The sequence below is a fragment of the Neoarius graeffei genome, chromosome 8 (genome assembly GCF_027579695.1).
Source record: "Neoarius graeffei isolate fNeoGra1 chromosome 8, fNeoGra1.pri, whole genome shotgun sequence".
NCBI classification, from domain to species: domain Eukaryota; kingdom Metazoa; phylum Chordata; class Actinopteri; order Siluriformes; family Ariidae; genus Neoarius; species Neoarius graeffei.
In genome coordinates this window covers 6,855,648-6,879,435 of record NC_083576.1, presented here as the reverse complement: position 1 = coordinate 6,879,435, position 23,788 = coordinate 6,855,648, and the positions used below count along the sequence as shown (strand labels likewise).

The 23,788-nt window shown below is 39.9% G+C and overlaps 1 protein-coding gene across 1 annotated transcript in view; it reads left to right on the top strand.

The window, feature by feature from the left end:
- Positions 1-23,788, top strand: part of slc7a11 (solute carrier family 7 member 11) — a 64,762-nt gene that overhangs the window by 15,668 nt on the left and 25,306 nt on the right. Inside the window, exons 3-4 of the mRNA XM_060927232.1 lie at positions 9,852-9,967; positions 20,579-20,704. Of these exons, the coding sequence (XP_060783215.1) occupies positions 9,852-9,967; positions 20,579-20,704 (242 nt within the window). The remainder of the gene's footprint in view (positions 1-9,851; positions 9,968-20,578; positions 20,705-23,788) is intronic.

Here is a 23,788-nt window from a genome sequence, read left to right as displayed (position 1 = left end):
TAAAGTATTCTTAAAGTTTACTCATACTGTATGAACACAAGAGTGTGATGCATTTACAAAATCACAAGACAGAATGTTGAAAACAAGTTTGATATATTTTCAAACATTTCAAAAACAAAGACCTATGAAATCAAGTCCTTCCTTACTGGAGAAATTGATCAATAAAGTCAAGTCAAAAGTTTTTCTGTTTTTGTGTATGATTTTAAGGTACATAAAGATAATGCAGTTGAGCACACATACTATATACTGTAAAGTTTTAAACTCCAGCATTATATTATATTAATATATAAACTGAATGTTAAGCATGAGTCAATGACTTGACCTTATTATGCACTTGGAGCAAGATATACTAAGTATTAGTACTTTGTGGCAGAAAAACGTGAAAAGTATACTAAAGTATAAGTTTTAGTATTAAAGTATAAGTCTTAGTATTAATGTACTTAGTCTTAGACTTTTGTTTATACTCTTCAGTATAAGCCAAGTATACATCACTATACTATTCTTAAGTATATAAAATATAGTTTATAAAAAGTCAACTTCAAGTATACTTCCTCAGTTTTAGTAAAAAATAAGTATACTCATAGTACACTTGAATAAACTTCCTTTTGCTAAGGGTATATATATATATATATATATATATATATATATATATATATATATATATATATATATATATATATATATATATATAGCGATTTCTTTAGTCTAGTCCATTTATTTCGAATGGTGAACCGAATTGTATACACTCACCGGCCATTTTAAGAGGGACACCTGTATGTGCATGCGCAGTGCACGACTGTTACACTCATTCTTACAACCCCGATTCCAAAAAAAGTTGGGACAAAGTACAAATTGTAAATAAAAACGGAATGCAATAATTTACAAATCTCAAAAACTGATATTTTATTCACAATAGAACATAGACAACATATGAAATGTCGAAAGTGAGACATTTTGAAATTTCATGCCAAATATTGGCTCATTTGAAATTTCATGACAGCAACACATCTCAAAAAAGTTGGGACAGGGGCAATAAGAGGCTGGAAAAGTTAAAGGTACAAAAAAAAGGAACAGCTGGAGGACCAAACTGCAACTCATTAGGTCGATTGGCAATAGGTCATTAACATGACTGGGTATAAAAAGAGCATCTTGGAGTGGCAGCGGCTCTCAGAAGTAAAGATGGGAAGAGGATCACCAATCCCCCTAATTCTGCACTGACAAATAGTGGAGCAATATCAGAAAGGAGTTCGACAGTGTAAAATTGCAAAGAGTTTGAACATATCATCATCTACAGTGCATAATATCATCAAAAGATTCAGAGAATCTGGAAGAATCTCTGTGCGTAAGGGTCAAGGCCGGAAAACCATACTGGGTGCCCGTGATCTTCGGGCCCTTAGACGGCACTGCATCACATACAGGCATGCTTCTGTATTGGAAATCACAAAATGGGCTCAGGAATATTTCCAGAAAACATTATCCGTGAACACAATTCACCGTGCCATCCGCCGTTGCCAGCTAAAACTCTATAGTTCAAAGAAGAAGCCGTATCTAAACACGATCCAGAAGCGCAGACGTCTTCTCTGGGCCAAGGCTCATTTAAAATGGACTGTGGCAAAGTGGAAAACTGTTCTGTGGTCAGACGAATCAAAATTTGAAGTTCTTTATGGAAATCAGGGACGCCGTGTCATTCGGACTAAAGAGGAGAAGGACGACCCAAGTTGTTATCAGCGCTCGGTTCAGAAGCCTGCATCTCTGATGGTATGGGGTTGCATTAGTGCGTGTGGCATGGGCAGCTTACACATCTGGAAAGACACCATCAATGCTGAAAGGTATATCCAGGTTCTAGAGCAACATATGCTCCCATCCAGACGACGTCTCTTTCAGGGAAGACCTTGCATTTTCCAACATGACAATGCCAAACCACATACTGCATCAATTACAGCATCATGGCTGCGTAGAAGAAGGGTCCGGGTACTGAACTGGCCAGCCTGCAGTCCAGATCTTTCACCCATAGAAAACATTTGGCGCATCATAAAACGGAAGATACGACAAAAAAGACCTAAGACAGTTGAGCAACTAGAATCCTCCATTAGACAAGAATGGGTTAACATTCCTATCCCTAAACTTGAGCAACTTGTCTCCTCAGTCCCCAGACGTTTACAGACTGTTGTAAAGAGAAAAGGGGATGTCTCACAGTGGGAAACATGGCCTTGTCCCAACTTTTTTGAGATGTGTTGTTGTCATGAAATTTAAAATCGCCTAATTTTTCTCTTTAAAAGATACATTTTCTCAGTTTAAACATTTGATATGTCATCTATGTTCTATTCTGAATAAAATATGAAATTTTGAAACTTCCACGTCATTGCATTCCGTTTTTATTTACAATTTGTACTTTGTCCCAACTTTTTTGGAATCAGGGTTGTACATTCTTACATCATGATGACATAGTGCCGACAGCCTCTATGAGACAGTAGCCACAAAAAGTCATTCAGTTTTTTTTTTTTTTTTTAAGAATGTCCCTTTTGATCAGCTTCTCCAGCTTTTCTTCCAAGCATCATTTGTGTGTCGTTTGGTCAAACCATATTATAAAGAGCAGAACCATAAAAAATAACCAACCAGCAGAAAGAGTGTTTTTATGCTTTTACAAACAAAATCACTCTGTGTTTATTGAAACACCTGAGCCCAATTATGGTCTTTTCACAAATCCGACATGCTTCTGCGGATTTGCTGCCGTCTCACAATTGTTAAACCGCATCATTCCCAGTCCATGCTTTTTTATTTCGTCTGTAATTGCGACAATTGAAGCTTCTATAAGGCTTTTTTTTGTGCGTTTGTGTGAGAATTGTGCACGATGTAAAAGTTGGAGATACAGATAATTGGAGCTTTTCACGCCACTTTGCTTGTTGCTATGTTCCATCCTTAGGAGCTGAAATTGTGAACCGTGCCAATTATCACCTTTTATTCTCCTTAATTATGTCTTATTCGACTCCATAGTTAACGCACAGTGTAGAATTCCAGGATCACACCGTAAACAGATCCGGGACATTTTTCAAACATCTCTTAAATGCTTTTTTTTAATCAAATTCGTGGTTGGATGGCACATCCTGAGAAAGCTTACAGTACATTCTAGACTCTGCAAATCAATCAGCATGATATCAAATGCTTTGATTTGTGCGTATTGTGTTTTCACAGTGGCTGTGCACTAAAGTTGCTTGAATTGCCTGTAGCAGAACAGTAATGGTCTTGCATTCGAACTGGAGTGTATTAAAACCTTGTAAACAGTTTTATGAAATAATTTGTGCTTGCTGCCGGGTCTGGAAGCGTGGCTCGGAAAATAAAATGAAGTTCCTTTTGCAGATATATTCTTAACGCATCCACGGAGCAGAAGCCCACAACGCTGCAAAATACGTAGCGTGATAACAAAAAAGGGACGCGTTTTATAAACGCCTCACCTTAAGAAAGAATTAGAAGTGCTAAGTCATGGAAATGCAGTCACTTTATAAATATGCTGTTTCCAGATTATAAATTATATCAGTACACATGTTAAAATTTCCTTATCTTTAGGGAGTGTCCGGTTTATTCATTGCAACTCATAAAAGTATCAGTGACAAAGGAAATAATGAGGTCTAGATCTACTTCCTGCTCTTGTCTAGCCGGAATGCACCAAAAACACCAGAGGCAGCTGTTCCTCATTTAGGAATAGACCAGTTTAAACAAACAGCACAGAGTTCTGCTTCAAACCAGCAACCTTCTGGTCCCATGGCTGCTTTTCAACCATTAGGCCATGACATACATTTATTTATATATAAAAATAACAAACAGTTAACACTGTTATCAAAGTCATGACTTTTTAATCTTACACACGGCTAGGAGATCATCCAAAGCGCTGATAAAGCTTCCTGTTAATGAGTGTTTATGTGTAATTTCTTAACAGATGAAAGATTAAGATGAAATTGTTCACTTCAGGGTTGTGGGTTTGCCATGAAACTCAGTATACAACCCCGATTCCAAAAAAGTTGGGGCAAAGTACAAATTGTAAATAAAAACGGAATGCAATGATGTGGAAGTTTCAAAATTCCATATTTTATTCAGAATAGAACATAGATGACATATCAAATGTTTAAACTGAGAAAATGTATCATTTAAAGAGAAAAATTAGGTGATTTTAAATTTCATGACAACAACACATCTCAAAAAAGTTGGGACAAGGCCATGTTTACCACTGTGAGACATCCCCTTTTCTCTTTACAACAGTCTGTAAACGTCTGGGGACTGAGGAGACAAGTTGCTCAAGTTTAGGGATAGGAATGTTAACCCATTCTTGTCTAATGTAGGATTCTAGTTGCTCAACTGTCTTAGGTCTTTTTTGTCGTATCTTCCGTTTTATGATGCGCCAAATGTTTTCTATGGGTGAAAGATCTGGACTGCAGGCTGGCCAGTTCAGTACCCGGACCCTTCTTCTACGCAGCCATGATGCTGTAATTGATGCAGTATGTGGTTTGGCGTTGTCATGTTGGAAAATGCAAGGTCTTCCCTGAAAGAGACGTCGTCTGGATGGGAGCATATGTTGCTCTAGAACCTGGATATACCTTTCAGCATTGATGGTGTCTTTCCAGATGTGTAAGCTGCCCATGCCACACACACTAATGCAACCCCATACCATCAGAGATGCAGGCTTCTGAACTGAGCGCTGATAACAACTTGGGTCGTCCTTCTCCTCTTTAGTCCGAATGACACGGCGTCCCTGATTTCCATAAAGAACTTCAAATTTTGATTCGTCTGACCACAGAACAGTTTTCCACTTTGCCACAGTCCATTTTAAATGAGCCTTGGCCCAGAGAAGACGTCTGCACTTCTGGATCATGTTTAGATACGGCTTCTTCTTTGAACTATAGAGTTTTAGCTGGCAACGGCGGATGGCACAGTGAATTGTGTTCACAGATAATGTTCTCTGGAAATATTCCTGAGCCCATTTTGTGATTTCCAATACAGAAGCATGCCTGTATGTGATGCAGTGCCGTCTAAGGGCCCGAAGATCACGGGCACCCAGTATGGTTTTCCGGCCTTGACCCTTACGCACAGAGATTCTTCCAGATTCTCTGAATCTTTTGATGATATTATGCACTGTAGATGATGATATGTTCAAACTCTTTGCAATTTTACACTGTCGAACTCCTTTCTGATATTGCTCCACTATTTGTCGGCGCAGAATTAGGGGGATTGGTGATCCTCTTCCCATCTTTACTTCTGAGAGCCGCTGCCACTCCAAGATGCTCTTTTTATACCCAGTCATGTTAATGACCTATTGCCAGTTGACCTAATGAGTTGCAATTTGGTCCTCCAGCTGTTCCTTTTTTGTATCTTTAACTTTTCCAGCCTCTTATTGCCCCTGTCCCAACTTTTTTGAGATGTGTTGCTGTCATGAAATTTGAAATGAGCCAATATTTGGCATGAAATTTCAAAATGTCTCACTTTCGACATTTGATATGTTGTCTATGTTCTATTGTGAATACAATATCAGTTTTTGAGATTTGTAAATTATTGCATTCCGTTTTTATTTACAATGTCCCAACTTTTTTTGGAATTGGGGTTGTACTTGAGAATGAGCTGTTCTTTAAAAAATAATAATAACAGTTCAGGGTTAAACCCAGTTAGACACAACAATGCAGTGTTCAACAAAGGCGAAAGTAAACGGTACATGCTGTCCTGACTCCAGGGATCACCTATAAATAAAACTTTTTTTATTTACTTTGTCCCAACTTTTTTTGGAATCGGGGTTGTCCTTGAGAATGAGCTGTTCTTAAAAAAATAATGATAACAGTTCAGGGTTAAACCCAGTTAGACACAACAATGCAGTGTTCAACAAAGGCGAAAGTAAAGAGTACATGCTGTCCTGACTCCAGGGATCACCTATAACGCATGAACACACGATGACATAGTTACGGGTTCGGGTAAAAAAGTGAATTGCTGTGTGCCTTACTGTGTCGTCACAAGAAAAAGAACACCTAGTTTGAGCTTTTATCAGCTGCCAGTTAAGAAGAAAGAAATGGATTAGTTTAATCTGCAATGAAAACCTTCAAACTGAATCGAAATGGACGAGTGTTTGTAGCTTGCATTTCTCTGGTGGGAAAAAAACAGACTTAAACTGTGACCCAGCAATATTTCCATGGTCTGAGGAACGGCCTTCGGTTATAGATGATTATAACAATCAACACTGTTCATCGTCTGAAACTAGCGATATTCCAAAACCTGTAAAACAAAGAAAGATTCTTCGGCCTTTGCCTCTCAACGTGCCGAAGCACTCGGCAGCCGAACAAGCCTGTCGGACCGATAAAACTCCCAAACCACGAAGGGTTCTCTTTCGGGTATGGATAATGTTCAGTGTACCTCACTGAAGAAAATGCATTTATACTGAACATGAGACAGCAGATCAGTGGGCTTCCAAAGTTTTTTATTTATTTATTCTTTTTTTTTTTTGTAATGTTTCCTAATATCAAGTTTTATTTAACTCTTCTTCTTTTTCTTCTTTTGGCTGCTCCCGATTAGGGGTCGCCACAGAGGATCTTTCGTCTCCATTGCTCCCTGTCTTCTGCATCCTTCTCTACCACACCTGCCACTTTCATGTCCTCTCTCGTCACATCCGTGTATCTCCTCTTTGGCCTTCCTCGTTTTCGTGTGCCTGGCAGCTCCATCCTCAACATTCTCCTTCCAACATGCTCTGCATCTCTTCTCAGGATGTGCCCATACCATCTCAGTCTCATCTCTCTTAGCTTAATTCCCAAGCTCTCCACATGTGCTGTCCCTCTGATGTGCTCGTTCCTTATCCTGTCCAACCTCCCATCGCAAACCTTAACATCCTCAACTCCGCCACCTCCAACTTTGCCTCCTGTCTCTTCGTTAAGGGTACGGTCTCCAATCCGTACATCACAGCTGGTCTCACTACTGTCTTATCCATCTTACCTTTCACTTTTGCTGGGACTTTCCGATCACAAATGACTCCCGAAATCCTTCTCCAACTGCTCCACCCTGCCTGCACTCTCTTTCTCACCTCACTATCGCAGCCCCCATTTTCCTGCACAGTTGACCCCGGGTACTTGAATTCACATCAGGTTTTATTTCACTAATCGCTCATTTATAAATGTTTTTGATAAGACATTCTGAGATTTGATGATGTTGTTGTTGTACAGTGTTGTAGACTTGGTCTAGACTCTGAGCTTCTCATCAAGCTTGATTTGGATTCCGATATTCCTACTGTAAACCCTCAACATGTTCTCCACCTCTTTAAATCACCAATTTCATTGTCTTTCATGACAGAGCATGGCAAAATCGCTCCTCTCACAATCTGTGGTTGGTTGAAGAGAGCAACTGGACTTGCTTGAAAAGTCTTGAAGACGTTTCGCCTCTCATTCGAAAGGCATCCTCAGTTCTGTCTGTCTAATAGGGAGTATCAAGTATTTATCCTCTCATGGATCATCATAGAATCCGAATCAGAATGCTGATGGCTGCATTGTAGGTGGCTGATAGATGTCATAGACACCCACCTCTGTTCAGTGATGGTCGTTCCAGGTTGACAAAAATGAACGATCCTCTCTGGCTAAGATGTCCGCCAGTTTTCTGGAAGTCCTCTCATACTCCCGCACCAGTCGAAGGGAACTCATCCCAAAGTGCGTAGAAACATATCTGTGAAGATACTCAGTCATTCAGGTACATAGTAATCTGTGGTTGGTAGAAGAGAGCAACTGGACTTGCTTGAAAAGTCTTGAAGACGTTTCGCCTCTCGTCCGAAAGGCATCCTCAGTTCTGTCTGTCTAATAGGGAGTATCAAGTATTTATCCTCTCATGGATCATCATAGAATCCGAATCAGAATGCTGATGGCTGCATTGTAGGTGGCTGATAGATGTCTCACATCTCTCTCATGTAAAATTAATCTAACATCCGCTATATCGCACAATTCCCGATCCCGGCTATCCCCCATAATGCATTGTGGTAAACAAGTAATGGTGTAGTTTGGCTTGGGGGCTATTGACAGTTGTGCCTCGTCAGAAGTTAATTAGTGGATGAATTTCTTGCATTCTTGCAAACAGTAAATAATAACAATACTCTCTGAAAAAAAATAGCCCTTTTCCATACCACAGCTGAAGTAATCTGTACAGTATGGGAGGTCCAGACCAAGGTCACGACCAGTTCTGATCAAGGGAGTCGAGGTGGAGGCTGTGGATTCCTATAAGTACCTCGGGCTGTGGCTGGACAGCAAGCTGGACTGGACTTGCAACACCAACCACTTGTACAGGAAGGGACAGAGCAGGCTATACTTCCTTAGGAGGCTGCGGTCCTTTAACATCTGCAGGAAACTCCTGTGGATGTTCTATCAGTGTGTGGTCTCCAGTGTCGTGTCCTGTTTTACACCATGGTGTGCTGGGGGGCAGCACATCCAAGAAGGACACATCCAGGCTGGACAAACTGATCAGGCTGGCCGGCTCTGTGGTCGGCATGAAGTTGGACTCTCTGGTCATGGTGGCGAAGAGGACTATGGACAAAATACTGAGCATCATGGACGATGCCAGTCACCCTCTGCACACCGTCATCAGCAACCAGAGGAGCCTGTTCAGTGACAGAATGCTCCTTCCCAAGTGCAGGACGAACAGACTCAAAAACTCCTTTGTCCCTCACGCCATCAGACTGTACAACTCCTCTCTGGGGGGGAGGAGGGGTAACAGGAGGACAGAGGACGGGAAGGAGCAGTAGCCTAGCCTAGCCTGACAATAAGCAACACTGGACAATGTGCAATATAAATGTGCAGTATAATGTGCAATACCTCTCTTGCTGGCTTTTTTTTTTTCTTTCTTCCCCCGTATCTTATTCTTTTTTATATTTGTATATGTAAATACTTAATTTAACTGAATTTATCTCGAAGTTTTTCTCTATTTTCTATTCTCTGTTTATCCTGTAATGATGCTGCTGGAATTTTAATTTCCCTGAGGGAACCCGCGCAAAGGGATCAATAAAGTTCTATCTAATCTTATCTAATCTAATCTAATGAATTATGTCAAGAACCGAACAATGAAGTAACGAAAAAACGACATCCATCATTACTTTAAGACATGAAGAACTGTCTTTTAACAAACACATTTATTTATATATAAAAATAAACAGATAACGGTGTTATCAATGTCATGACTTTTTAATCTTACACACGGCTAGGAGATCATCCAAAGCGCTGATAGAGCTTCCTGTTAATGAGTGTTTATGTGTAATTTATTAACAGATGAAAGCTTAAGATGAAATTGTTCACTTCAGGGTTGTGGGTTTGCCATGAAACTCAATATACCTGAGAATGAGCTGTTATTAAGGAGTAATTCTATCCAACCTTCTAAAAAATAAATAAATTAATAAAAAAAAATCATAATAACAGTTCAGGATTAAATGTTTAGCCACTAAGATAATGCAACACTCAGGATCCTTTGGAAGAATGTTCGGATCCATTTGCTTCCTGGTAGCGAGGAACAGTAACAACCATATTTTTTTGTCGCATTTTTGCTTCAGAGATTTACATATGCAAATGTGGTCACTGTAATGACATCACAACCATAAACCGTTTCCAAAGATGGTCTGTAGGTCTTGAAGAGACAGCAGTATTTAAAATGCTGTTGTTAATTTCCTTCACATTCGATTGTATCCGAGTATTTTATTTCGGAAGCAAGCCATATCTATGATACACAGCCTCTAATTGTTCCTGTTGGGAATAAAGATAAAGATGATGAAGAGAACATGTTCCGTTCTGATTAAACTTCAAAACCCAGATAAGCCTGTGCGTCTGCGCTTAATACATTGTTTCCGTTTCTTCTTCCAGGCCTGCAGGAATGGCTGTGATTTCCCTGGCATTCGGCCGGTACGTGTTGGAGCCGATTTTTATGCCGTGTGGCGTACCTGAGCTCGCAATCAAGCTCGCTACAGCAATTGGACTCAGTAAGTTGACACTTTATACTTTATTATTATTATTGGGCGGCACGGTGGTGTAGTGGTTAGCGCTATTGCCTCACAGCAAGAAGGTCTGGGTTCGAGCCCCGTGGCCGGCGAGGGCCTTTCTGTGTGGAGTTTGCATGTTTTCCCCGTGTCCGCGTGGGTTTGCTCTGGTTTCCCCCACAGTCCAAAGACATGCAGGTTAGGTTAACTGGTAAGGCAAGTTTATTTATATAGCACATTTCATACACAATGGCAGTTCAATGTGCTTTACAGAAGCAAAAACAGAAACAGTAAACAATAGAGAAATAAAATTACATAAAATAATTTTATTTTTAATCTAAAACAATTAATTAAAAGAATTAAAAGAATTAAAAGAAAATAAGAATTAAACAATAGTAGAAATAAAATAATAAAATGCCAAAAAGAAAAAAGGAGAAAAAGAAACCAGCGGAATAAAATAGAATAAAATTAAAGTAAATTTAAAACATACAGAGAAAGTAAAGATTATAAAAAATGTAAAAAATATTAATTATTTAACAGAAAGCATCTGAAAACAGCTTGGTCTTTAACCTAGATTTGAAGCTGCCAACAGCAGGAGCATTTTTAATGTCCTCTGGGAGTTGGTTCCATAGCTGTACTGCATAGTAGCTAAAAGCTGCTTCACCACACTTTGTTTTAACAACTGGTTTTAATAGTAAATTTTTCTGTTTTGATCTGGTAGATCTGATTGGGTTAGGCCGCTGCAACATATCAGAGAGGTAATTGGGCCCTGTACCATTTAGAGATTTGTACACCAGCAGCAATACTTTAAAGTCAATTCTGTAGCTTACTGGAAGCCAGTGAAGGGACCTTAGAATTGGGGTAATGTGCTCTGTTCTTTTTGTTCGTGTGAGAACCCTCGCCGCTGCATTTTGAACCAGCTGAAGTCGTTTGATGGTCTTTTTTGGCAAGCCTGTGAAAAGGCCATTGCAGTAATCAACCCTACTAGAGATGAAGGCATGTATTAGTTTTTCCAAATCATTTTTTGACATAAGTCCTCTTAGTTTGGAAATGTTGGTGACTCTAAATTGAGCGTAGGTGTGAATGTGAGTGTGAATGGTTGTCTGTGTCTATGTGTCAGCCCTGTGATGACCTGGCGACTTGTCCAGGGTGTACCCCGCCTTTCGCCCATAGTCAGCTGGGATAGGCTCCAGCTTGCCTGCGACCCTGTAGAAGGATAAAGCGGCTAGAGATAATGAGATGAGATGAGATGAAGTCCTCTTAGTTTGGAAATGTTGGTGACTCTAAATTGACCGTAGGTGTGAATGTGAGTGTGAATGGTTGTCTGTGTCTATGTGTCAGCCCTGTGATGACCTGGCGACTTGTCCAGGGTGTACCCCGCCTTTCGCCCGTAGTCAGCTGGGATAGGCTCCAACTTGCCTGCGACCCTGTACAACAGGATAAAGCGGCTAGAGATAATGAGATTATTATTATTATTATTATTATTATTATTATTATTATTATATACAGGACACTTTTTCAATGGAATAAAAACATGTGTTCTATTCCCTTCCAATGGGTTTCATTCATTCATTTGGTTTGACAGCATGCAATATTGTTAGTGTATCGCTTATCTTACATGTATTACACATGGTCGATATCATCGCCGATGCTACGATGCTCTTACACCAACTAGAAACCGCCGCCCAAGATGTTGGTCTACATGTCAATGCCTCAAAAACGAAATACATGTGTTTCAACCAACAAGGCTCAATGTAAACCCTAGCAGGTGAAGCCACTGAACACATTAAATCTTTCTGTTTCCTTGGTATTGAAATAGCGTCCAGTAAAAAAGACCTCAGCATTCGTATTGCTGAAGCCTGGACTGCCCTCAACAAAATGAATACTGTGTGGAACTCTAATCATATAGCATCATCAGAGAAGGTCGTGGAAATATCAACGTTTGCGATTTGTTTCAGAAAGAGATTGTTTCGTTGGTTTATTGATGGCATGCAATATTATCATATCACTTATTGTATTGTTACAATATTGCATGTTGTCAAGACAACGTGACATCACACATCGGAGCTCATGCGAAGATCCAATGACAACTTTTCTGTGCGAGACAAGGCTGAAAACTGACATTGGATGCCTGTGATCTTCAGGCCCTCAGGAGACACTGCATTAAAAGCAGACGCTTGTGAAGACGAGCTTCACTGACAAGATGGCGGAACGCTTACGTCGCAAGGCAGGTGCCGAAAACGCCACTACAGACGGGTTTGTGTTTCATAATTAAACATAAACAGCGCAAGTTGATAAGTGATTTGATACAGTCGGCCATAATTGTAAGCTACATCGTTACAGTGCTAGTTTTGTCTATCCGTTGTTGTTGGATAACAACAAACCAGCAACAACTTGTTACCTTTGATCCGCGGAGTCAATACGTCTCGTACTCCGTGATTTTAAATCATGGAAATGCGGCTCCCCCGACAAGGCAGATCCGAACCAGGGAGAAAGAAAGATCATCCCTACAACTGAGAAGATCTCTCGGTTACCTCGTCATGACGCTACTACTTGCAGGGGATATCCACCAAAACCCTGGGCCCATCAGCTGTAGTGGTGACACGGAGTCTGCTGCTGCTACAACCATCAGACAAGGTACTGTTGACACCTCTGGTAATTTGATGAACGTGCAACAAAATTATAAACTTCTGCCACCTCTTCCTTTGAACGTTACACCGGCAAATGGAAATGGAATAGTCCCCCCATTCAACAAAGTGTGTGATAAACTGTCCATTCATAAACGGTGCAATTTCCTGTTTTTCCAAACAATGAACCATGCAAAAGTTCTGTGGGACCTGCGCGCAAAGCCCAAGGGGCTGCTAGGAGGACATTTAAACATCCGAAGCGTCGCATCAAAAACTGATCAATTGGAAAAATTATTAATGGACTCAAATCTTGATTTTCTTTGTCTGACCGAATCATGGCTGGCAGACTCGTCATCTGACGTTGCATACCGAGTGCCTGGTTTTAACATTTTTAGAAAAGACCGAATATCTGGTAGAGGAGGTGGTCTGTTGATGTATGTTAAAGATTCCAGAAATTGTAATGAAATTGAAATTAAGTGCACGGACCTGGAATGCATGGCAATAAGAATGGCTTTATCCACCAACATGTCATTCACCGTAATGTGCATATATAGACCACCTTCATCAAACACTATGTTTTATGAACATTTAAGAAACATTTTGAAGGAAATGAACACAAATAAAGAAATAATTTTACTTGGTGATTTTAACATAAACTGGGCTAGTAAGTCAGTTCGAAAGAAACTTAAAGACTTAACAAATCAGTTTTACTTCACTCAACTAATTCAAGGGCCCACCAGAATTACATTATCATCTCAAACACAAATTGACTCGATATTTAGTAATAAGCCTGAGAGAATAACAAAAACATTTCATTTTCTAACTGGAATATCAGACCATAACTTAACATTGTTATCAAGGAAATTAATGAAACAAAGGTTTATGTATCGACAGGAAAGGAGAATATTTAACATTATACCTAAGAGGCTTATTAGTGAATTTGAATGTCAGTTTAAGCAACAAAATTGGAACACGATTCTGTCAATCAGGGACCTTGAAAATGCCTCTGAGAACCTAATGGCTATTATTAATAGGATTAAAGGTGAGTTTAGTAAAAATATGTTACATTCTCAAGAAAAAAAACAAAATCTACCTTGGGTTGATGAGCAAGTTTGGGCCTTAATGCGTCAAAGGGATCATGCATTGAAAATTGCACTTAACTCTGGATTAGCATGTGACAGGAGAACATTTCAACAGCTACGGCCCACTTTACACGGGGACGGTATAAAACAAAAACGCGAAAGTCCGTTTTCGTTCTCACTTTTTTCCGCGTCTACACGACCGTTTTCAAGGAAGAAATCTGCGTCTATACGGTGATGCATAAATGTCTCCGCTATGTCTGCACGCATGTGCAACATCTTCCGTCTTGTCTGATCTGCACATCTGCGCCGCTGTTCTGTCAAGTTATCCTACCAAGCCTACTACACATGCGCGAAATCCAGGAGGGTAGGAAAATTTAACAGTAGTTTTGTCCCACCGATCAGCTGGGCTGATAGAAAATCGGTGAGAATTTCACGCATTTGCCGATTTTTATGTTTTGTGCGTATTGGTCGAGTCTTTGGCCGAGTCAAATAATTTGTAATGACTTGTTTTAAATAATAAAACGGTCTGTATGAGAACTTGCTAGGATAACTTTACAGAACACCGGTCCGGCTGAGGTACTGTAGTGCTCGAGGGAGGAGCAGGAGCAAACCGAAACTCTTTTAATCTGCCTTTATTAAGTAACACTCACTCTTGTTTCGGTGAAGAAGAGAAAAGGCAGTGTCCATCTCAGCAAAATAAACCTGTTCGGCTGCAAGTTTTGTTTTCAGTCTCGGGTTTATGGTTTCACGAGCGGCTTGAATAGGTGGCGCGCGCGTGCGTGTGTGTGTAACTTGGTGACACCAAACTGAGGAGCTCCAGCCGGGCGGGTGAGCATTAAAACACATCTACTGCATTAAAACACGGAGCAGCTTGAAGGTCCGTTGGATCGATGTAATCAGACATGCTCTTACTTTTTTACTTACTTTCTTACTTCCCGGGCTGGCATGTGCAGTATATGACATATGTATGACGTAAACGCGTACCCGACATGAGCAGATCCGAGCAGAGTTTCGCATATTGGGTAGTTTAGATGGATATGCAACGGGGGCCGTTTTTAACTTATCCACTTTGGAAGGCGTTTTCAATTTTATCCGTTTTTCAGCCTCGGAAACGCCGTCCCCGTGTAAACGAAAGGCACTTCTGATAAAATATTTAGTCGTTTTTACCCGACAGCGTCCTCGTGTAAACGGGCCCTACGTAACAAAGTTGTTAATGACTTGAGGAAGGCTAAAGCTAATTTCTTTATTAATATTATAAATGAATCAAAAGGGAACACAAGGAAAACATGGAAAAATATTAATAGAGTACTTAAGAAAGACAATAATAAACAATATACTGAGTATGAATTGCTAGTGCAGGGGACCCTTATAAGGGATAAAGTCCAAATTTCCTCTATGTTCAATGATTATTTTATTAACTCAGTCTATGATCTTGCATTAGGTTTTGGTGCAAGAGAGAAAACCATTACACTAGTGAAAGATGATATGTCATCCTTTCGCATGTCAGAAGTGTCAGAAACCTCTGTAACTAAAATCCTAAGGCAGTTAAAAAATTCTAAGGCAAAATATATTTTTATGTAGTGAAAATTCATTACGTCTGATAATTATAACTATTCTTTTAAGTTCGTTTCTTAAGACACGTATTTTTAAGTATGTTACCTCGCTTGTTGACAGTTTCGGCGAACACTTCCGCCTTCTTCAAAACAGTCACCAGATGTCGAGTGGTGACGTGCCTTATCAGCTGATGTTACTCTATGGAGGCGTGAACGTCCCGCCCAATTTGACAGGTAGTCCACGCCTCCTGCTAGTTCACAGCTGCTAGTTCACCCCAAAGATAAAATACAACTGGACAATAAATGCAATATCATCTATGAAATCCCTTGCCGTTCATGCAATAAAGTCTATATTGGTGAAACGGGCAGATGCTTCCACACTCGCAGGAAAGAACACCAATTAGAATGTGAAAAAGAAAAAACAAAAAGACTCACAAGATCCGAAAAAGAAAAAGCAAGCCAAGAAAACTTAAAATCAGCCATTTCAGAACACTGCAAACGACAAAATCATATTATGAATTGGGAAGAGGCCAGAGTCATTCACGCTGAAGAGAATAGATATCAGCGTTGGATTTTGGAGGCAGTGGAGATACGTAAGCGGGCGCAGAGGACCATGAACCGGGATGAGGGAGCGTGCGCGCTGTCACACACCTGGAGCGCAGTCCTGGGCCAGCGACCTGACAGCAGGAGGCGTGGACTACCTGTCAAATTGGGCGGGACGTTCACGCCTCCATAGAGTAACATCAGCTGATAAGGCACGTCACCACTCGCCATCTGGTGACTGTTTTGAAGAAGGCGGAAGTGTTCGCCGAAACTGTCAACAAGCGAGGTAACATACTTAAAAATACGTGTCTTAAGAAACGAACTTAAAAGAATAAGAATAAAATATATTTTTGACTGTGATTGTGCATTTGTCAAAAAATACGCAAATATACTCTGTACCCCTATCACCCACTTGGTCAATTTATCCATTACAGAAAGTTATTTTCCTGTTGCCTGGAAGACAACAGTAATAACCCCCATTTTTAAATCTGGGGATGTTACCAACGTTACCAACTATAGGCCTATTTGCATTCTTCCCACCATCTCTAAAGTAACTGAAAGAGTTGTGTGTAACCAGTTGATGGCCTACTTAGAAGACCGTTTCCTGCTGCATCCTATGCAGTTTGGATTTAGGAAAAACCATTCAACAGAAACGGCCCTCTGTTACTTTATAGAACAAATAAAATCTAAGCTTGATGGAGGTGGTGTAGTCGGTGCTGTCTTCCTGGATTTCAGGAAAGCATTTGACACAGTTAATCACAATGTTTTGTGATCTAAACTCTCACAGCTTGATTTTTCTACTACCGCTTTGACATGGATGGAATCATATCTAGACTCTAGAAAGCAGTGCACAAGAATTAATGGCACATGCTCCACCCTGTCCAATAGCACAACTGGAGTGCCACAGGGATCAATTTTAGGACCAATTTTATTTAGCTTATATATTAATGCTTTACCTTTGGTTTGCCCAGATGTTCAAATGCAAATGTATGCAGATGATACAGTTATTTTTGTTCATGCCAAAACCAGAGAACAAGTTGCACTAAAACTTACCTCAGCCTTAAACAAGGTGTCAGATTGGCTGACACACAACTGTCTTACTCTCAATGTGGGCAAGACAGTGACCATGTACTTTTCCATCAAGAGGTGTGATGTAAGCCAGCAACCTGACATCTTTGTTAAGGGAGAGGCCATAAAAACTGTTGATAACTTCAAGTATCTGGGTGTTATCATTGATTCTAATTTGTCTTTTAAAACGCATATCAAGAAGATATCCAAATGTGTTAGAGCTAGTTTAGTAAATTTTAGGCATATCAGACACCAGTTGCCACTGTCTGCTGCAAAATTGTTCCTACACTCAATGATCTTTTCACATCTGTCATACTGTTGTACAAGTTGGTCACAGGCAGGTGTGACCACCATAAAACCATTAGCCTCTCTTTACAAAATGGCTTTAAAGATTTTGGACAAAAAGCCAAGATATTACCATCATTGTGCTATTATATCAAAATACAACATGCTGTCCTTTGAGAGTTTTATTTGTTTTGCTAATATGTGTTTATTGTATAAACTTTTCCATGATCTTGCACCATCACCTCTTAGGCAGTGTATATCACTGTGCAGAGACAATTTAAGAGTTTCAAGGTCCTCTGTGAGAGGTGATTGCTATGTGGGTTATAGGAAAACCTCCTTTGGTCAATCAGCTTTTTCTGTTAGTGCAGCTGAAAAATGGAATGCAATTCCAGTTCACATTAGAAACAGTGCAAGCTTTAGCCAGTTTAAATTATCATTAAAGGTATGGCTTAAGGCTAATCAAATATGTGATCATTAATCAGTGTGCTGTTTTATAGTAAGTATTGTGAAATGGTATGTGTATTGTTTTATATGACGATGTCTATTGTTGTATGTGTATTGTCTTTATGTGATGATGTGATAGTATATGTTTTTTTTATATGTTTTAGTATGATGCATGTTTTAGAATGCTGTTGCTATTTAGTGTGTACTTCATATTGGCAACAGTAAGTCATGTGTGTATGCCTGCCCAGGGACCACAGACGCAAATTAGCTTTCTAGCTAATTCTGGTACTAGCGATGTCTTGTACATGGTCCCTGTCAAATAAGCTACTAAACTAATCTTCCCAATCACTGAAAATTTAGCTTCTTTGGAGCAACCGTTGAATCCGTATTGACGTACAGTGCCACAACCTTGACTCGATGGGACATACGTGCGCATGCTGTGAGCCATCATGGTATAACCACCCCATCAACGTGCAGCTAGATGGAAATCCAACCCCTATGTCAGAGTCTCTGAGAGAGCACAGATTGTGATTCACCCGACATTGCTTCAGAGCTAAACAAGAACTTGCTAGTGAATTACTTCTTTGGACCTCCAACATGGCTATCTTCATGTGGGTTGTCCTGTGACAACGTATGTTGATCAACTCTGTTCAGACCCTGGGTGCGAACCAATCAATCTCCCAGCAATGATGATGGACTCTGATGGATAGCGTTGAACGGGTCAAGTTTATCCGAGTTTGCTCAAACAATGATGATGATTATGTCACTCTACCCAATGGAGAATTAGCGTTGAATGTGGTTTACGATGTTGCATGGTTGTCAAGACAACATGACATCACACGTCGGAGATGTAAAACTTCAGCGCTGGCGAACGACTGGGACAATTTGTAAACAAACTTGGCCACCAGGTTTGCGTCATTAAATATGGAAGATTTTGAGAGAATTTTGAAAGAGAAAGACGTGTTGAACACCAGAAAGGAAAGTGTATGTACAGTGGGGCAAAAAAGTATTTAGTCAGTCACCAATTGTGCAAGTTCTCCCACTTAAAAAGATGAGAGAGGCCTGTAATTTTCATCATAGGTACACTTCAACTATGAGAGACAGAATGGGGGGAAAGAATCCAGGAAATCACATTGTCTGTCTGATTTTTAAAGAATTTATTTGCAAATTATGGTGGAAAATAAGTATTTGGTCAATAACAAAAGTTCATCTCAATACTTTGTTATATACCCTTTGTTGGCAATGACAGAGGTCAAACGTTTTCTGTAAGTCTTCACAAGGTTTTCACACACTGTTGCTGGTATTTTGGCCCATTCCTCCATGCAGATCTCCTCTAGAGCAGTGATGTTTTGGGGCTGTCGCTGGGCAACACGGACTTTCAACTCCCTCCAAAGATTTTCTCTGGGGTTGAGATCTGGAGACTGGCTAGGCCACTCCAGGACCTTGAAATGCTTCTTACGAAGCCACTCCTTCGTTGCCCAGGTGGTGTGTTTGGGATCATTGTCATGCTGAAAGACCCAGCCACGTTTCATCTTCAATGCCCTTGCTGATGGAAGGAGGTTTTCACTCAAAATCTCACGATACATGGCCCCATTCATTCTTTCCTTTACACGGATCAGTCGTCCTGGTCCCTTTGCAGAAAAACAGCCCCAAAGCATGATGTTTCCACCCCCATGCTTCACAGTAGGTATGGTGTTCTTTGGATGCAACTCAGCATTCTTTCTCCTCCAAACACGACAAGTTGAGTTTTTACCAAAAAGTTCTATTTTGGTTTCATCTGACCATATGACATTCTCCCAATCCTCTTCTGGATCATCCAAATGCTCTCTAGCAAACTTCAGACGGGCCTGGACATGTACTGGCTTAAGCAGGGGGACACGTCTGGCACTGCAGGATTTGAGTCCCTGGTGGCGTAGTGTGTTACTGATGGTAGCCTTTGTTACTTTGGTCCCAGCTCTCTGCAGGTCATTCACTAGGTCCCCCCATGTGGTTCTGGGATTTTTGCTCACTGTTCTTGTGATCATTTTGACCCCACGGGGTGAGATCTTGCGTGGAGCCCCAGCTCGAGGGAGATTATCAGTGGTCTTGTATGTCTTTCATTTTCTAATAATTGCTCCCACAGTTGATTTCTTCACACCAAGCTGCTTACCTATTGCAGATTCAGTCTTCCCAGCCTGGTGCAGGTCTACAATTTTGTTTCTGGTGTCCTTTGACAGCTCTTTGGTCTTGGCCATAGTGGAGTTTGGAGTGTGACTGTTTGAGGTTGTGGACAGGTGTCTTTTATACTGATAACGAGTTCAAACAGGTGCCATTAATACAGGTAATGAGTGGAGGACAGAGGAGCCTCTTAAAGAAGTTGTTACAGGTCTGTGAGAGCCAGAAATCTTGCTTGTTTGTAGGTGACCAAATACTTATTTTACCGAGGAATTTACCAATTAATTCTTTAAAAATCAGACAATGTGATTTCCTGGATTCTTTCCCCCCATTCTGTCTCTCATAGTTGAAGTGTACCTATGATGAAAATTACAGGCCTCTCTCATCTTTTTAAGTGGGAGAACTTGCACAATTGGTGGCTGACTAAATACTTTTTTGCCCCACTGTATAATAATAATAATAATAATAATAATAATAATAATAATATTGGCTGGCTTTTTTCCACGTTATATCAGATACATTCCATTCATCTAGCACTTGTTTTCGACTTGTTCAATCTCATGCTAGCTGAATGGGATATATCTGATATACCACTCAAGGCCAGCCAGTATTATTTAATTATTACCGAGCTATCATGTTTAAGTCTTCTAATCGTATAGTAGATTTCACTCATGTCATACATACATATTTATTTCTAGGGAATAAAACAAAACCTGTTAAGGTGCTGAGGTATGTAGTTGTACACAGGGCAGTTTTCAAGTATCTAAAAATCAGACAAAAGAGGAAGTTAGAAATGATTCATTTCTTGTGAAACCTGTGTCAGAGATCAGCGGTTTAATCTGATTTTGTGTCTTTCAGCTGCCGTCATGTACATTAACAGTATGAGTGTGAGCTGGACAGCCAGGCTGCAGATCTTCCTCACATTCAGTAAACTTCTCGCCATGGCCATCGTCATCTTACCCGGACTCTATCAGCTGTTCAGAGGTAAACGTTATAACACCTGAACACCGAGCGTGACGGGTTTGTTTAGCCCCCAAAACTAAACTATCACAGGAAACATTTTTTTAATGACTTTTGAACAAATTTTAAACAATCTTGTGTCGTTATGTGTCTTTCAAATCATTGCTTTGACATTTACTGCAAGGTTTCGTTACACAGTCCTAATTATGAAAAGGTACGGTGGCCTGGAAGTGCAAAACACATGAACAAACCATGCTGAAAAATAATGCATAGATTAATGTATTCTGCATGATGTATAAAGGCTGAATTTCCACTTAATTCATATATATATATGCACTACCGTTCAAAAGTTTGGGGTCACCCAGACAATTTTGTGTTTTCCATGAAAAGTCACACTTTTATTTACCACCATAAGTTGTAAAATGAATAGAAAATATAGTCAAGACATTTTTCTGGCCATTTTGAGCATTTAATCGACCCCACAAATGTGATGCTCCAGAAACTTAGGCCCTGTCCACACGGCAACGGATTCAGGTGAATCTGTTAAAATTGTTTATCGTTTCGGCCTGGTGGCGTCCACACGGCACCGGCGTTTTGGGTGCCCCAAAATGATATTTTTTGAGAACGGGTTCCAGAGTGGAAAAATCTGGCAACGGCGCCGTTGCGAAGTCGTCTGGATGAGTAGAACGGATTTGTTTACGATGACGTCACAACCACATGACTAGAACAAGCAGCACTCTCGCTGTTTTGTATGCATTGCACTGCATTGCATTCAGTTTTGTATACAGCTTTTCTTTTAAATAAACAAGCAACTGAACCATTTCTTGAATTTCTTTTTTTTTTATTGGATAAGACTGCTTTTCAAAATGTTCACACAATAAGAAAATTAAGTTATATAAAACTAAACTATGCACACTAATAAAACTAATTTGTACACACAGAAGGCACGATTTCCTCGCGTAGTCGCAGCCATCTTCTTGTTGTTGTTGTATGTTTGTTCCTGTGAGTGCTTCACGCCGGGTAGAAGAAGGGGTTTATGCGCATGCGTCCTACTTCTTCTATTGTTCTGGTGTCTCCGATGGGACCGTCTTACAGCGCACGTAGAGGTGTGGCATGTGTATTGCATCGTTTTCAGCAAGCGTTGCGTTGCCATATGTACCTGATATTTTACTGATCCCTTGCCCATGTGGACGCGATATTTAAAAAAAAAAAATCTCGTTGCTGTTGTCGTGTGGATGTAGCCTCAATCTGCTCAAAGGAAGGTCAGTTTTATAGCTTCTCTAAAGAGCTCAACTGTTTTCAGCTGTGCTAACATGATTGTACAAGGGTTTTCTAATCATCCATTAGCCTTCTGAGGCAATGAGCAAACACATTGTACCATTAGAACACTGGAGTGAGAGTTGCTGGAAATGGGCCTCTATACACCTATGGAGATATTGCACCAAAAACCAGACATTTGCAGCTAGAATAGTCATTTACCACATTAGCAATGTATAGAGTGGATTTCTGATTAGTTTAAAGTGATCTTCATTGAAAAGAGCAGTGCTTTTCTTTCAAAAATAAGGACATTTCAAAGTGACCCCAAACTTTTGAACGGTAGTTTGTATATAAACTCGACAAAAAGAAATATGCACTGCAAAAACCAGGCTTACAAAAACAAGAAAAAGTAATAAAATTAGGAATATTTTAGTTAAAATAAGCAAAATTATCTGCCAACAGAACAAGAAAATTTGACTTGGCAAGAGTTTTAAAAACAATTAAATATATCTAGCTTTAGAAACCCCACAGATGTCTTAAAACCAGTGTATTTATACTAATAACAAGTAAAGTTGTACTACTCATTTTAACATGCTAGATACTTTGTCCCCCAACCAACAGTTTGACTATTTCATCTGGGCGTATTGGTGTGCTCTGTTTAAGTAAGTGTTTATACCAACTGAGACCGCCTGTTACAACCAGCTAACCAGCGTAACACACGAATGACCAAAAAAACCCAACAGGCTCAAGTCTAGGGGGTTTATTACAAATAAGGGGTTTACAATATAAGAAAATAGTAAACAAAAATAAAGACAATCACTAAATACGATAAGGGTAAATAACAGCATCAGCTGCTGGCGTGAAGACAACCCCTCTCTTGCTCCTGGTCACAGCTCCCAGTTATAATGCACAACATGCCAGGTAGCCCAATTGGAGACGTCCCACCAACAGGGAACACCTGGAAGACAATCAACAAGCAAAACACAAGGAAATACGGGAGAACCTACAGCCACCTAGAGGTAGAAGAGGGACATAACACCGCCAAATAAATCTAAATCAAAACAACAAGCCAATCCATTTTGTAGCCTATTTTTGTTGCCAGATTGACAATACAACAATTCATTTAATTTAGTTATCTGTTTTGTGTTAAGAGATTAAAAGAAAGGATAAGATGCTTGAAATAAGAAATTCTGACTTTGACAAACTTGTCATGGTTAATATAACGCCGATGAAATTATGGTAATTCTCATTTTAAGACAGAACTTACTCATAACCAGTAATAAAATCTCAATAACAAGTTATAATACCTTATTAAGATAAGTGAGGGAAAAAATGCTTAAAGTACCGTATTTTCCGGACTATACGTCGCTCCGGAGTTTAAGTCACATCAGCCAAAAAATGCATTATGAAGACGAAAAAAACATATATACGTCGCACCGGACTATAAGTCGCACTTTTTTGAAGGGTTATTCTATCCATAGAATCTGCAATTCTATCTGATAAGCGGCGCGTGGTTACTGCGCGACTGCATTGTTTATTTAATAAACGAACAGCTGAGCAGTGATAACGCGCCCTTTGCCCTGTAAGTAGCCTAGTCTGATTATTTTAAATATCTACTACTATCTTTAATACTATCACTATCGTTATTACTAATAGCCTATATTATTATTATAACTAATATTATTAGCCTATTACTGATGCATTAATCAGTTTGCTTTTAGAATATTTTTACCGGTAGGGCTTATTATCGCCCCATGGCTCTTTCATCTTTGTTATTAAAGCTGTAGTCATCATCGAGGAGTGTCATTCTTCATTTTTGTCGAATTTTATTTCATTAAATCAGAGGTCAAG